The 12,300-nt window shown below is 43.9% G+C and overlaps 1 protein-coding gene across 24 annotated transcripts in view; it reads right to left on the reverse strand.

Moving 5' to 3' along the window:
- The window catches only part of svila (supervillin a), a 100,862-nt gene that overhangs the window by 34,438 nt on the left and 54,124 nt on the right, over positions 1-12,300 (reverse strand). For 17 of the 24 annotated variants that reach the window (XM_037756907.1, XM_037756906.1, XM_037756892.1 and 14 more), the window contains 8 exons: positions 9,518-9,601; positions 7,648-8,520; positions 6,456-6,641; positions 5,709-5,743; positions 3,501-3,565; positions 2,936-3,072; positions 1,202-1,297; positions 466-778 (listed from right to left, as the gene is read on the reverse strand). In XM_037756907.1, the coding sequence (XP_037612835.1) occupies positions 466-778; positions 1,202-1,297; positions 2,936-3,072; positions 3,501-3,565; positions 5,709-5,743; positions 6,456-6,641; positions 7,648-8,520; positions 9,518-9,601 (1,789 nt within the window). The remainder of the gene's footprint in view (positions 1-465; positions 779-1,201; positions 1,298-2,935; positions 3,073-3,500; positions 3,566-5,708; positions 5,744-6,455; positions 6,642-7,647; positions 8,521-9,517; positions 9,602-12,300) is intronic. The other 7 variants (XM_037756910.1, XM_037756900.1, XM_037756911.1 and 4 more) reach the window with 5 other exon arrangements.

The raw sequence follows: 12,300 nt of genomic DNA on the forward strand, positions 1-12,300 counted from the left end.
GAGGTCAGAGGTCAAGGGACCCCTTTGAAAATGTCCATGACAGTTTTTCCTCGCCAAAATTTAGCACAAGTTTGGAGCGTTATTTAACCCCCTTCGTGACAAGCTAGTATGACATGGTTGGTACCGATTGATTAATTAGGTTTTTCTAGTTTCATACAATGCCAGTATCTTCACTCTATCCCACAACAACCTAAAGAGTTGTGTTAATGCGTTAAAGAAATTAGTGGCATTAAAAAACGTAATATTATTGTGTTAACTTTGACAGCCCTAGTACGGATTAAACAAACTGGAACTATTCCTTTAAAACAATATATTTTGAAGTGTGTACAACATATTCATGACACTTTATAACCAAAAATATGGAGCAAGAAGCATGAATACGTAGTTTAAATGCAGATTTCCAGTGATATATCGGCAGAAAAGACAGTTATTCTACAGAACAAACTGATCCTGCTGCTCTCCTACCTGCTCCATATCGCCCAGCGTGATGGGTTGTGTCTGGTAGCGAGCGTTGGCCCTGCGCTGCCGGGTGTCCGCTCTGGTGCGGGTGACCCTGATGGGGGGCTGAGCCAGCCTGTTGAACAGCGCCATCTTTTCCGCCAGGCTGAGGGTGCTGAGGTCAGGCTCGTCCTGGCTCTGACTCTGACTCTGGTTCGGATCTTTTCCTTCCACTGTGGACACCGGCTTAGAGCGCTGGACCTCCTGTGTATCCTGCAACTGCCGGGCCTCCCGCGCCTGCTCCCGAGCGGCTGCGCTCTGCTGCGAGGACGCCCGCAGTCTGGAGGGGCAGGAATGACACCCGAGAGACAAAGAAGGTAGGAAAAAAGGGAGACTTCTGGTAAGCATAGAAGGAGCTCATGCAAGCTGGCTAGTGGCATGCTACATGGCAGGCAGGAGCTGTGTGCACCAAAGAGGTATAACATAGAGCTTGTTGTTACACACGCAGAGTAAGTCATGGCCACAACAAACAAAACTATGATATTAAGTATAATCCTCATCATGTAGTTTCCTCCAATCACACAGGAGGGCACCAGAACTCAAACAACCTTGTGTATTAGGACTCTTCCATCCATCCACATCCTGTGAGGTGAATACCACTCTGCTGTAAGTCGTGGTGTATGAGCAGCATTCAGTAAAGATCAACCATGTTAGTCACACGCTGTAAAAGGTTGGCGTGAGCATTCGTATCCGTGCCATGTACCTGTATGGCGGGATAGTGCTGCGAACTAGGGTGGGGCTAGGGACGCGTGCTGCAGCAGTGTGAACAGTCACCGTGTGTGGCACGTGAGTGGGCACGCTACAGCGGCGAAGGACAGGGACAGAGTCACACACACACATATACAGACAGAGAGGTGACAGAGGAAAGAGCAGGGAATGAACTTCCAGGTAATTAAGAAAAAAAAAATCAAGCTAAGGGAGAGGAGTATAAACAATGGTGAGGTTCAGACAGGTGTTCAGAAAGATGGCTGGAGGCTTAAAACACAAATTTAATTTCAGAATTCATGTAGAATTTCACATTTGTTCCACAATTTTCAATCAGAACAGTAAATGTGATAGTTAAGCTATCAAGGTGACAAAAACAGAAAATGCTGCTGCATCATAAAGCTTGTTGAAATTTCAAATATCTAAAGGGTAGGTTCCCTTTACAAAATATATTACAAAAAACATCTCGTCTCACTTACCCCGACTAAAGTCTAGCCATGCTGATTGATAGTTTGGGTTTTATAGCGATACGAACAAAAATGTATATCAAGGTATTTCTTTTGTTTTTTGCGGTGACGGCATTATTTCACGATATTACAAAATTAAAAAGGGATACTCCACTCAAAATATGATTCTACCTCTTTTCTTTCTATTGGCAATGTAAGGGGACATATCTTAAGAAAGAAAAAAAAACATTTTTTAAAAAACAGATCCAAATTGAAAATGACTTATAAGCCTACATGTGTTTTGGGAGGAGTAGCTTGCCCCATAATGTACATTTAATGTGATTCATTCAGAGTTAATAATAGCAGTCATGCTGTTGTTTTCAGTTGTGAGTGAACTGTAGCTGACTGTCAAGCAACCTGGATCTCAGCAATAAAAGAATATTTGGAAAAAAAATGTTGTTTTTTTCACATATTTAGCCTACTGTTGTTTTATTATTACAAATTATTATATTTTTTGTCCCCCTCTTTTGACCACAGCCAAACTGGGAATTACATTATATTTAATTAAAGTAATTAATTGAATTTAAATCTTTGAAGAAACCGAATATTTAGTTCCAAAACTAAATCCAGAGCAATGAGAACGTAATTAAAGAAATAGATGTTGCTTCAGATATTTTCAATGCTGTGAGCACCACAAAATAAATCCTGTTGACCTCCGCTGCTTTTTTTAACTGACTCTTTAAAGCCTATTTTCCTTGAATCCCCCCACCCCCACAGTTGTATCTAAGACCACCCCTCAGTGTCGTCAACATAAATAAAGTGATGACGTCATGACGGATTCGCCAAACGAATGCAGATACATAAAGTGATTGTTTTTTTTTACTTTATTAATTTACTATAACCGTGCTCAAGCCAAAAAATGTTTTTGTTATTGTTATATTGTTATTATTATTAATTATCCAGTAAGTGTGTTATTATGATTTACACATGTGCAAATCAAATTTTGACAACCTCAGAGCAGACAAATAATGGCGCACCCCCTGTGATCTTTGGCGCCCCCCTAAGGGGGGCCCGGACCCCAGCTTGGGAACCACTGCTTTAAAGCACATAAGGTGTGCTTCATTTAAAGGAATAGTTTGCCATACTCTCATTTGCTTTCCTCCTGAGAGTCAGAAGAGAAGATTGATACCACTCTCACGTCTGAAAGCGGTACTGATCTTCTCATCCAACTAAAAAAAAATGTCAAACTACTCCTTTAATTTAGCATTAAACACAGTAAGACTTACGTGGCGGCGATGACTACTTCCTCAGTGGTGACGGGCTGAGTTCTGGATCGGTCTTGTGTCCGTCTCAGTCTCCGGTCCACAGCTGCGTTCCTGGAGCGTGGTTTAGGAGCTCCTCCATCAATGCTCTTCTCCAGCTCCTGGATGGAAATGTTGGAGGAAACATGGAAAAATAATTTTAAATCAATGGAATATTTCACCTCACCTTAACTCTGGTAGGATAATCTGGGAGCAGAGCCTGGTTGTTGAGAGTTTTGAAGTGAAAGACTGTTGAAACCTGGGCTTCACACACTCTGACAAGGGAGTGTTTGCATTGAAAGTGACAGTGGGTTTGATGACTCAATTGGCTACTGAAGTAGATCGAATTAGCACAACAGCTTGTTCCAGTGGAATGTCTGCGCTGAAACCAAATCATGAGTATTTCCAAGTTTTCATCTCTAAATCCTCACAGTAATGAGGGCAGGAAATATAGTGTCAATGTTTGTGTCCATGATCAGTAGCACATGTCTCCGTGCTTGGTGTCTGTAGAAATGAGAGGACAAACAGACGACAGTTGATTGAAGCTCACCCTGAAGAGAGAGCGCTTGGCTGCTACGCTCAGCTTGGCCCGTTCATCTAGCGTCTCTTCATCAGCTACAGAGAGAGAGAGGCAGAGGACATAATGACATCACAAACTGTGGATAGTACCTTCACCACTACTCAGCAACAGCTGAGATAAACCACAGAACCTGTGACTGGTGTCATTGAGGAGACTATGCAGAGCTAGACAGGTGTGAGAGGCATGGCTGCACATGCACACACACACACAAACACACTCTCTCTGCAGGACATATGACATGACATCACCAAACAGCTATTCCCTCTGACTGACGCCGCTGTGCTGAGCTCCGCTCCGCTCCCTCTAATTCTCCTCAGGATAAAAAAGCATCCCAGCTGAGTGTGCGCTTATAAGAAGCAGATGAGCTGCTTCTGCCCTCCGCGGAGCTGCTGCTGTGCTGTTATGCTACCGTGAGCACCAGTAATGACTCTATAAACTCCACTTCCAAATGTTGAGCTTTCCTGTTCAAAAAGGGAGATTTGAGCCATTTGGACTTCACGCTCATGTTATATTCTTGAAGCTTTGACATAAAGTCACTGGAAAAGTCACATTCTATTCATTTGTGGCTGGCAGCAACTGTGAAGCTCCAGATACAATCATGTTGTTTTCATTGGCAACTGTATACGTGGACTAGATATTGCCTAGTAAAGATAAAGGGTAACTTTGGTATTTTTTAACCTGAACCTAGAAACCCCTGTTTCCCCATGTTTTTGTGTCTAATTGACTAATGGGGACAACAGTTTTTGAAATTGGTCCAGTATCGAGGGAGAACACTTTAGATGCGAGGGGCAAGTGAGCAGCTTCAATGTAACGTCCACTAAAAGTTCTTGTTTTTACCACTGACAGGTTCAGATTGTTATTCTAAGTGTCTGAGATTCAAAGACTTCATCCACATTGTGGCAATCATCTAAATATTCAGCCATGACATTGAAAATCTATCATTGAAAAAGCTACGTTTTCTGTACTCCAACACAACAAACTCCAACATGGTTGTTTTCCACTATTCCACCGTTGTCTTCTGGCAGCAACTTCACCTCGCCAGATTTCAGAACGAGACTTCTCCTTGACCGAGACTCTTCACCATAATATCAAGACACTTATACGATCTAACTAATCCGAGCCTGTCATGGCCAAAACAAGCACTTTTAGTGGACGGAAATGACGCTGCCAGCTTGCCCCAATAGCACCATATTACAGCCTGTGAGCAGCTGCCGTCTACAGCGCTCTCCCTCAATTACTGGTCCAATTTCAGAAATTGTTGTCCCTATTAGTCCCTTAGACACAAAAATATGGGAGAATAAGGTCCAGGTTGAAAAATACAGAAGTTACCCTTTAAGTATGACAGATAACCCGTCCCACACGGAAACCCTATAAATATGATTCAGAGCCAATTTAACAGGAATGGAAAGCAACTCAAACTTAATTAGATGTTTTTTTAACTTCAACGTGATCTCAACAACACAGCCCATCCAAAGACAAAAGACTGTTGGAATTTCCCTCATCCCTCATTATTCCCCTCAAAATCTGTGTCATGGTTTCATATAATATAGAAACATCATTCATTACTACCAGTCAATCTAATTATATATTTTGGAGTTCAAACACGCTAGAAATGGTTATGTTTTTCTTCTCCCTCATGTGCAAAAAGAAACCAGACTGAAATCCAGTAACTGCACTACAAACCAAACCGTTGCACCTCTAATTCTAACCCTTTAAAGAACCTAAATATAGTGTGAATGTTTGCTGTTGGTAGCATCACGTCATAAGTCAAAAATTACACCATGAAACTAAAAACATAGTCCCCATTTGATGCATAAGCTGTGAACAAAACTTACTTCTACTGCAGTAAATGGGCCATCGGACATTATGCAACTGGAAGTCCCGGCCAAGTAATCTCATTGGTCAAACACATACAGCCATGTTGATAATTCCACTAAAGCTAGCCATGCTTAATCAATTATCTCTCCAACACTTGAGGCTACAGTAGTTCATGAGCTTTTACGTTACACATGTTTATAGAAATACGTTGAGAGCAATAAAACCTGAATGTTCATCGACAAATATGCGTATGTTCTAACCTTTTTTATGACAAAACTGGTGCATTATATGTCCATTATGTGTTACAGTGGTGAAAGTTCTACTCTAAAACCTTCAAATCTTAAAAGAAAAAAGACTTACCTTCAGTGGAAGGGAGATTGGAACTCACGCAGGACCTTCAAAAGTGCACAAATTAGAAAAAAAAAACAATTAGCAAAAGCTAGTAGTGGTATCCACGCAGCAATGCATAAGTCAGTAATATGAAAAGGGTGGTGAGTGGTTAGAGACAGGAGAAAAAAAGCTAGTCACAGAGGAGGAGAGGAGATGAAAAGTTTCTGGTTACTGCTGGAAATGCAAGTGACGGCGAGTGTTAGGTGAAGAAATGAAAAAAAAGGGGAAACTCAGTCTGGTAAAGCAGACTAAGCTGGAGAATTAAGACGGTATTACAGAAGTCTGTTTGGTTCCATGGTCTCGGGGAGTGATTACCAACAAAGACCAATTCATGCTCCCTTGGTATGGTCACATGTGATGACCACTGCCAAGCTCCAATCAGAGGGACCTTTGGCCTTTAAGCTTCCCAGTTTGCTAATGTTGTTAGAGGGGTAAAATCAAGGAGAAAGTGTGTGTGTGTGTGTGTGTGTATGATCCAGCTCATGGTATTAATCTGATTACTGACTTACTACATACTATAGAATTATTTATAACAGCGTGTACTTGATGATTAATCGGTATAATGCACCAAAACATGATTGGAATCTGTGCATCAAATATAATAATAAAAAAAAAATCAACATTATGTTATGATTTCTGTGCCATGCATGATCATGTGGATATTTCCCAGCATTCTTCACTCTCAGCCATGCATTCTCGAGTCCAGGGCAGATATACCTATCGGTCTCCTGGCGCTCAGCGGAAGTGATGGGCTGCGTCCTAAACCTCTCTGAGGTCTGTCTACTCTCCCCGGGATAGATATACTGCCGGGGCCTGCGCCCCCTTTCCCTCTCCCCTCTCCATGGGGCCCCGGAGCCTGCGAGGGCCCCAGAGCCTGCGAGGGCCCCGTCCCCTTCAACCTCACTGTAGAAGGGGGCCACCATGAGGAGAGGGACCGACAGATAGAGTACCAAAAAAGGAAAGAGAAAATACAGCAATGGTGAGGGAGAGATAGAGAGGGACTGGTAGCAAAAATGAAGATTTTTCTTTTTAAAAGCAGAGGTTTGAATATTCAGTCACACCTCTGGTTTTTAGATCAATTATGTGAGTAAGACCATGCAGATTTATTAGCAGTTACAGCGTGCACACGTTCATTGGCCCCAGGTTGTGACCACAAAAGTCACAGAGCCAACGAAGAATAAAACGTACATTATAGGAAGCTTAAGTTGAGCATACACTGTACGATTTTAGCAATGTCGTTGTGTACTTCCTACTCCTGCTGTACGAGTAAATCGCTTGCGATGTGAAGCCAAAGCTCACAATTTATGTGCTCACACTGAACGGTCCGACCGTCAGCCGCGACCTGAGTGACCCCACTGTATGTGTAAAATAGAAAAAAAAGAACACGGCCCATCGGCCCCTGCAAAACGTTCTGTTGACAATAAAGATTTGTTTGAAAGCTCCAAGGCAGGTAAAGTTTGTTTGCTAGCAGAGGTCAGTACGGGTCACAATGCTTATAAGGCAGAAACGTGCTGCCTTGATCATCTGTGCCATCCTGTCTGCTGAAACGTCTAAAAAAAAAAAAGATCAGGATTGGTTAATCGGTCCTCAGTCCCGCCTGTACACTGCACAGCAAACAACGCCCAACGAAGCTGAAACTCGGTCCGACTCTAAAATGGGTCGTGCGCCTCAAAATTCGGGCCAGAAACGGGCTAAAATCGCAATTGTGTATGCCCAGCTTTAGTGTTAGGCGATTAATGCATGAAAGCCATTTCTACAGATTAGAAACTGTGACGTTGACTTCGCTCCAGCCTCAGTCGCTTGTTAGTCATTCAGTAGCCAGCCGATGTCAGGTAACAAGCACCGGTGTGAGTTCTAGAGAAGCCAGCCAGTGAGCAGTGGCGGTGCAACGCTCTACTTTGACACCTACAGGTCATTCCTCCGGCTGGTCGGAGGGGTGGTGGTGGTGGTGTTGGCGCTCTCCATGTAGGAGTGTCTGAGCTGGGCCACGGACACCCGGCTGTCCTGGTGACTCTCTCGGTTACCGATTCCTTCGCCCTCCCCCTCCCTGACCTCTCGGGGCTCGTGGTGCTGCGGGTTCCTCTGACTGAGCCCTCGTGGATCCCCGGCGTCCGACACCGACCTGCTCCGAGCTGTAGCGGAGCTTCCTTGTGCCGCTCTGGGCAGGACATTGGCGGCCGCCCCTTTGTGGACATAAATGGCGTTTTCCCGCTCTCTGGGCCTGCTCTCTGACGCTTGCGGACGGGAGGTGTGCTCCGTTTCGTCCCACCTGGCTCTGCTTCTGTGTCCTCCTCTCGCGGGATCCTCTGGCTCAACCTCCCTCGCCTGGCTGAGACTCTGCGCCCTGGACATCTCTAGCTCCTCTTCCCCCCGTCCTCGCCGGGGGTCCTCGGTGCTCTTCTCCCTGCGGCGGATCTCGGAGGGCAGCACTGCTTGCCTGCTCCTCAGAAGGCCCTCTGTCTTCACGTCCTCAGACTCCTCAGTCTCTTCCTCCTCCTGCTGCTGCTGCTGCCCTCCTCTTGATGTGGGACCAGAGGCCATGGACAGGTAACTGGGGTAACCGCCGACTTCTTGTCCTCCCGGCGGCGCGGGACGGGTGAGCTGAGCCTGGGGGTGATGCTGGGGATGGGAGTAAACCTGCTGGGGGCCTGGTGGGTCTGTGTGGTAGCGTGTGGAGGGTTGGGTTTGGGGTCTGCGGTAAACCGGGGCTTCTGTAACATTCCCCAGCTCTGGGCTCCTCTGGCGGCCTTCCTCCCGGGCAAGCCTCTCCCTAACTCTGATTCTTCAGGGAAACAAAGGGCTGGTTAACATTAGTACTACATGAACAGACAGCATATGGCTCTTAACCTCATAAAGAGGGATACTGTACATCACCCAACCCCTATTCTAACCTAGATGATTCTCCGTGTGTACACCTGAAGAGCTGATTCTTTCTCTCGTTTGATATTAGGGCTGGGTACCTGTACATTAACTCCTATTGTTATTCTTTTTCTTACTTCTACGAATCTTCTTGGGATTTTCATGTACTTAGTTTCGGGACTACAGTTCCCACTGGGGGATACAGAACTGGAAATATAATGTTGCTATGTCAGGGCTCAACAGTAAGGATTGCCCACTCCAAAGCTGATTATGGAAGTAGCTATGGAGTGAGCCATCTCGCTTCCTTCTCATCTCTGCTAAGAGTTGGACATGCGCAGTACCGATCATGATGTGGTAGGACGCAAGATTTGAAGTTGTGATTTCAAAGTGACAATAAGCGTTTCAGCTCTAATTGAAACAAGTTCATTTTAGCATCTGTACTGAAACTGATACTGAAAACACCTGACACAACACCTACCTCACCTGATTGTTGATAGAAAAAAAGAACTGAACAAAAAGCAGAGTGGAAGATGCTAATTGTAAACACAGGTCAGTATTAATCCAGGAAAAGAAAGCAATACTGCAACGTCACTATCCAATGTTGTATCCTTCATTGATATGTTAAACATATGTTCAAACACTTGTTTTCACACGGGGATTAAACACAGCAACATGTGCATGGGAGATGAAGTTATGCTCTGAAGCAAAGGAGGTTGTGGCGATGAGGATGATGACAGAGCTCAAAGCAGAGCTTCTTAAACATTTGTGTCTTCTAATCAGTCCAGGACCAGAACGTAGTTGGGGTCCTGTTCTGACCTACACTTTAATAAGAAGCACTGCTCATAAAGGTTGATGGGTCCAGCTGAATGGGGAGCATGGCAGGGGGATGTTGGGGTGACACACAACCAGCCTGGGTGTACCTCGAGGGCCAGTTGATGAGGGAATGGGTGTCGCCCTCAGCATCGGTCTGGAGGAACCAATCAGTGCTCGGTTTCGCCGTCGCACTGTTGCAATGGAAACCCGGTGGGAGACAAGTGAATGAGGAGGGGTGGGTCAAAGTCTAGGTTCAGTATTCAGCCTTTTTTCTTGGAGCACACACACACACACACACACACACACACACACACACATATACACCACTGCATTACACACACCACTGACTTCACACTGAGCATGACCAGAGTGAGAATGGGCTTGGACACCAGCAGGATCCTGCTAAGAGTACAAGTTCAACTCCCCGGGGAGACATTTCATTGTTGTTGTGGTTTTTCAGGGAGGCGATAAAATATGAACAATAAATCTCTGATCTAATGTTTGTTAAATGAAGAGCAATGACTCATATTAGATCAGACGTGGCCACAGACTGCACCTCTGTTATCAATGCAACGCTGTATCAAGAGAAAAAGTCTCATCTACTGAGAAGATATTTCAGAGGAAATGCCATCTCACTCCGCCGCAGCCAAAAGGCAGATGAGTCACGCTGGCCCTCTGATGCTGCATTAAGACAAATAGCCTAATTAATTTTAATTAAACCCAGGCCTGAGCTCAACAAAATTGAGGAGAATGTTCCTCAGTCATGATAACAGAGGGAGAGGACATAAAAGGGAAACTTATGGAGGGAGAGAGCATTTTATAAACCAAATATAGCCCTTTAGTGCTGCTCGGATCTGAAATCACAACAAAACAAAAAGTTATATCTGATTGAAGCGTAATTAAATAGATTTATTTATTTTTTAATAGTTTTTGGGCGTCGCCGTTTTGGCTTTCAGCCGTCGCCACATTGCTTTTTTGCAACAAGAAGTGACACGACAGGGTGGAGCTAAGTACAACAGAATTGTATTGAAGAAGACTTGAAACAGAGGATTGAGTATGGAGGACGAAACCTGCCAAAATCAAAAATAAATGAATGAATGAATGAATAAATAAATAAATCATTAAATGTAGCAAAAATAATATTAAAAATAAATATAGCCATTCATAAATTGATATTTCTGTTTTAATTTGCTTCTTTATTTATGTAAATTCCCTTATTTACTTAATCTTCTGTTTAATTTTCCCTTTTTTTTATGCATCTATTTTACATTTAATCTTTTTTACAAAGATAGATAAATAAAGCAGCAAATTAAAACAGAAAAATCAATTTGTGCCACATTTTATCTCCTACTACCTACATTTATTTTTTATATTAGTTTTGCTACATTTAATGACATTTTATTTATTTATCGAGTCATTTATTTACTTATTTATTCATTTTTGTTTTTGGCAGGTTCCGTCCTCCATAATTGAGACCATAAACTCATGTTTACAATGTTTACTGAGGTAATAAATCAAGTGAGAAGTAGGCTCATTTTCTCATAGACTTCTATACTATCACACTTCTTTTTGTAACCAGAGGAGTCGCCCCCTGCTGGCTGTTAGAAAGAATGCAAGCTTAAGGACACTTCAGCATTGGCTTCACTTTTACAGAACTGGAGGTTGCCCGCCTGATCCGCATGGTTAAGAGCATACCGAGTATCAGCTCTGATCACGTGGTACATAAAAATCGCTGCAAGACAAGGCGTCCTGGTAGCCGAATGGTTAAGAAGCATACCACATAACAGCAATGTCCTTGATTTAATGCTTCATTTAATCAAGAAAATGTCCCGGCGGACAGCTCGTTATTTTTTTTCCTAAAAGCGACTTGATGCAGAGAAAACTACTGTAAAGTGTAAATGCCCACAAATGGCTTCTTCTGAAGTATCTACTTCATGGAATATGTACAGACACCACCAGGAGCGATGCAGAGAAGATGGGCAACACTGTTGATCGGCAGCATCTTAAAACACCAGTTTAACTGTGCCTCGTAAAACAGATCGTCTAAAAGGTCAAGAATGAACTCAAGGTCATCACATAGTTAAAAAAAGGATTTTTACTACTAAGTCCTAAAATGTAACCATTCATTTTGAGCCTCAGACTCCCTGAGAAGACGTAGAGGGGACGCTCTCCTACGTGCTTCTTTCCCGTCAGGCCTCCCTGGTCTTGATCAAGCCCAGCTGTGGGTCAGAGTTCTGACCGCGGAGTCACACTGAGCCGCCCAGTAACACAACACCCACCCTTCAAAACACACACACACACACACACACACACACGCCAGCCAGAAGTTTTGAAACCAGAGAGGGTGATTTAGGAGCAGCGACAGGGACCGTATGATAGAGAACGACAGCGTAGTCGGGTGTGGAGTCGTCTTCATCTGGTCGTTAGCGACTAACAGGGTCAAACCTGGTCAAGAGCTGGGCTGGGCCAGCTGGTTGTTACATCACAAGATGAGGAAGAGCGGCACGTTGATGCTATCTGTGCTAGTGGAGCCAAGACACTCCTTAGCACTTATCCTCGGCAGCAGCAGCAATGAATCTATCTGCTTCGGATTAAACCATTAATGCTTATAGCCCTTTAGGAAAACATACACTGACCGTCTCTTGAGGTCTCGAGGCCACTATAAGAATAAACACACTTCCTCACAGTCATGTATTTAATGAATGCCTAATTTAGTGAGCGCTGGAACTGCTAATCAGTGTCGGCTGAACCAATTAAAGGATCAGTCCGGTGTATTACAACTTGGGAGCTTAGTAATCGCTGAGGTCTGAGAACAGGACAACATCACTACAACAGTAGTAGTGAATGGTGGTAATAAATGGCCGGACATGATCTCACATGTTTGTCTGTG

The sequence above is a fragment of the Sebastes umbrosus genome, chromosome 21 (genome assembly GCF_015220745.1).
Source record: "Sebastes umbrosus isolate fSebUmb1 chromosome 21, fSebUmb1.pri, whole genome shotgun sequence".
NCBI lineage: Eukaryota > Metazoa > Chordata > Actinopteri > Perciformes > Sebastidae > Sebastes > Sebastes umbrosus.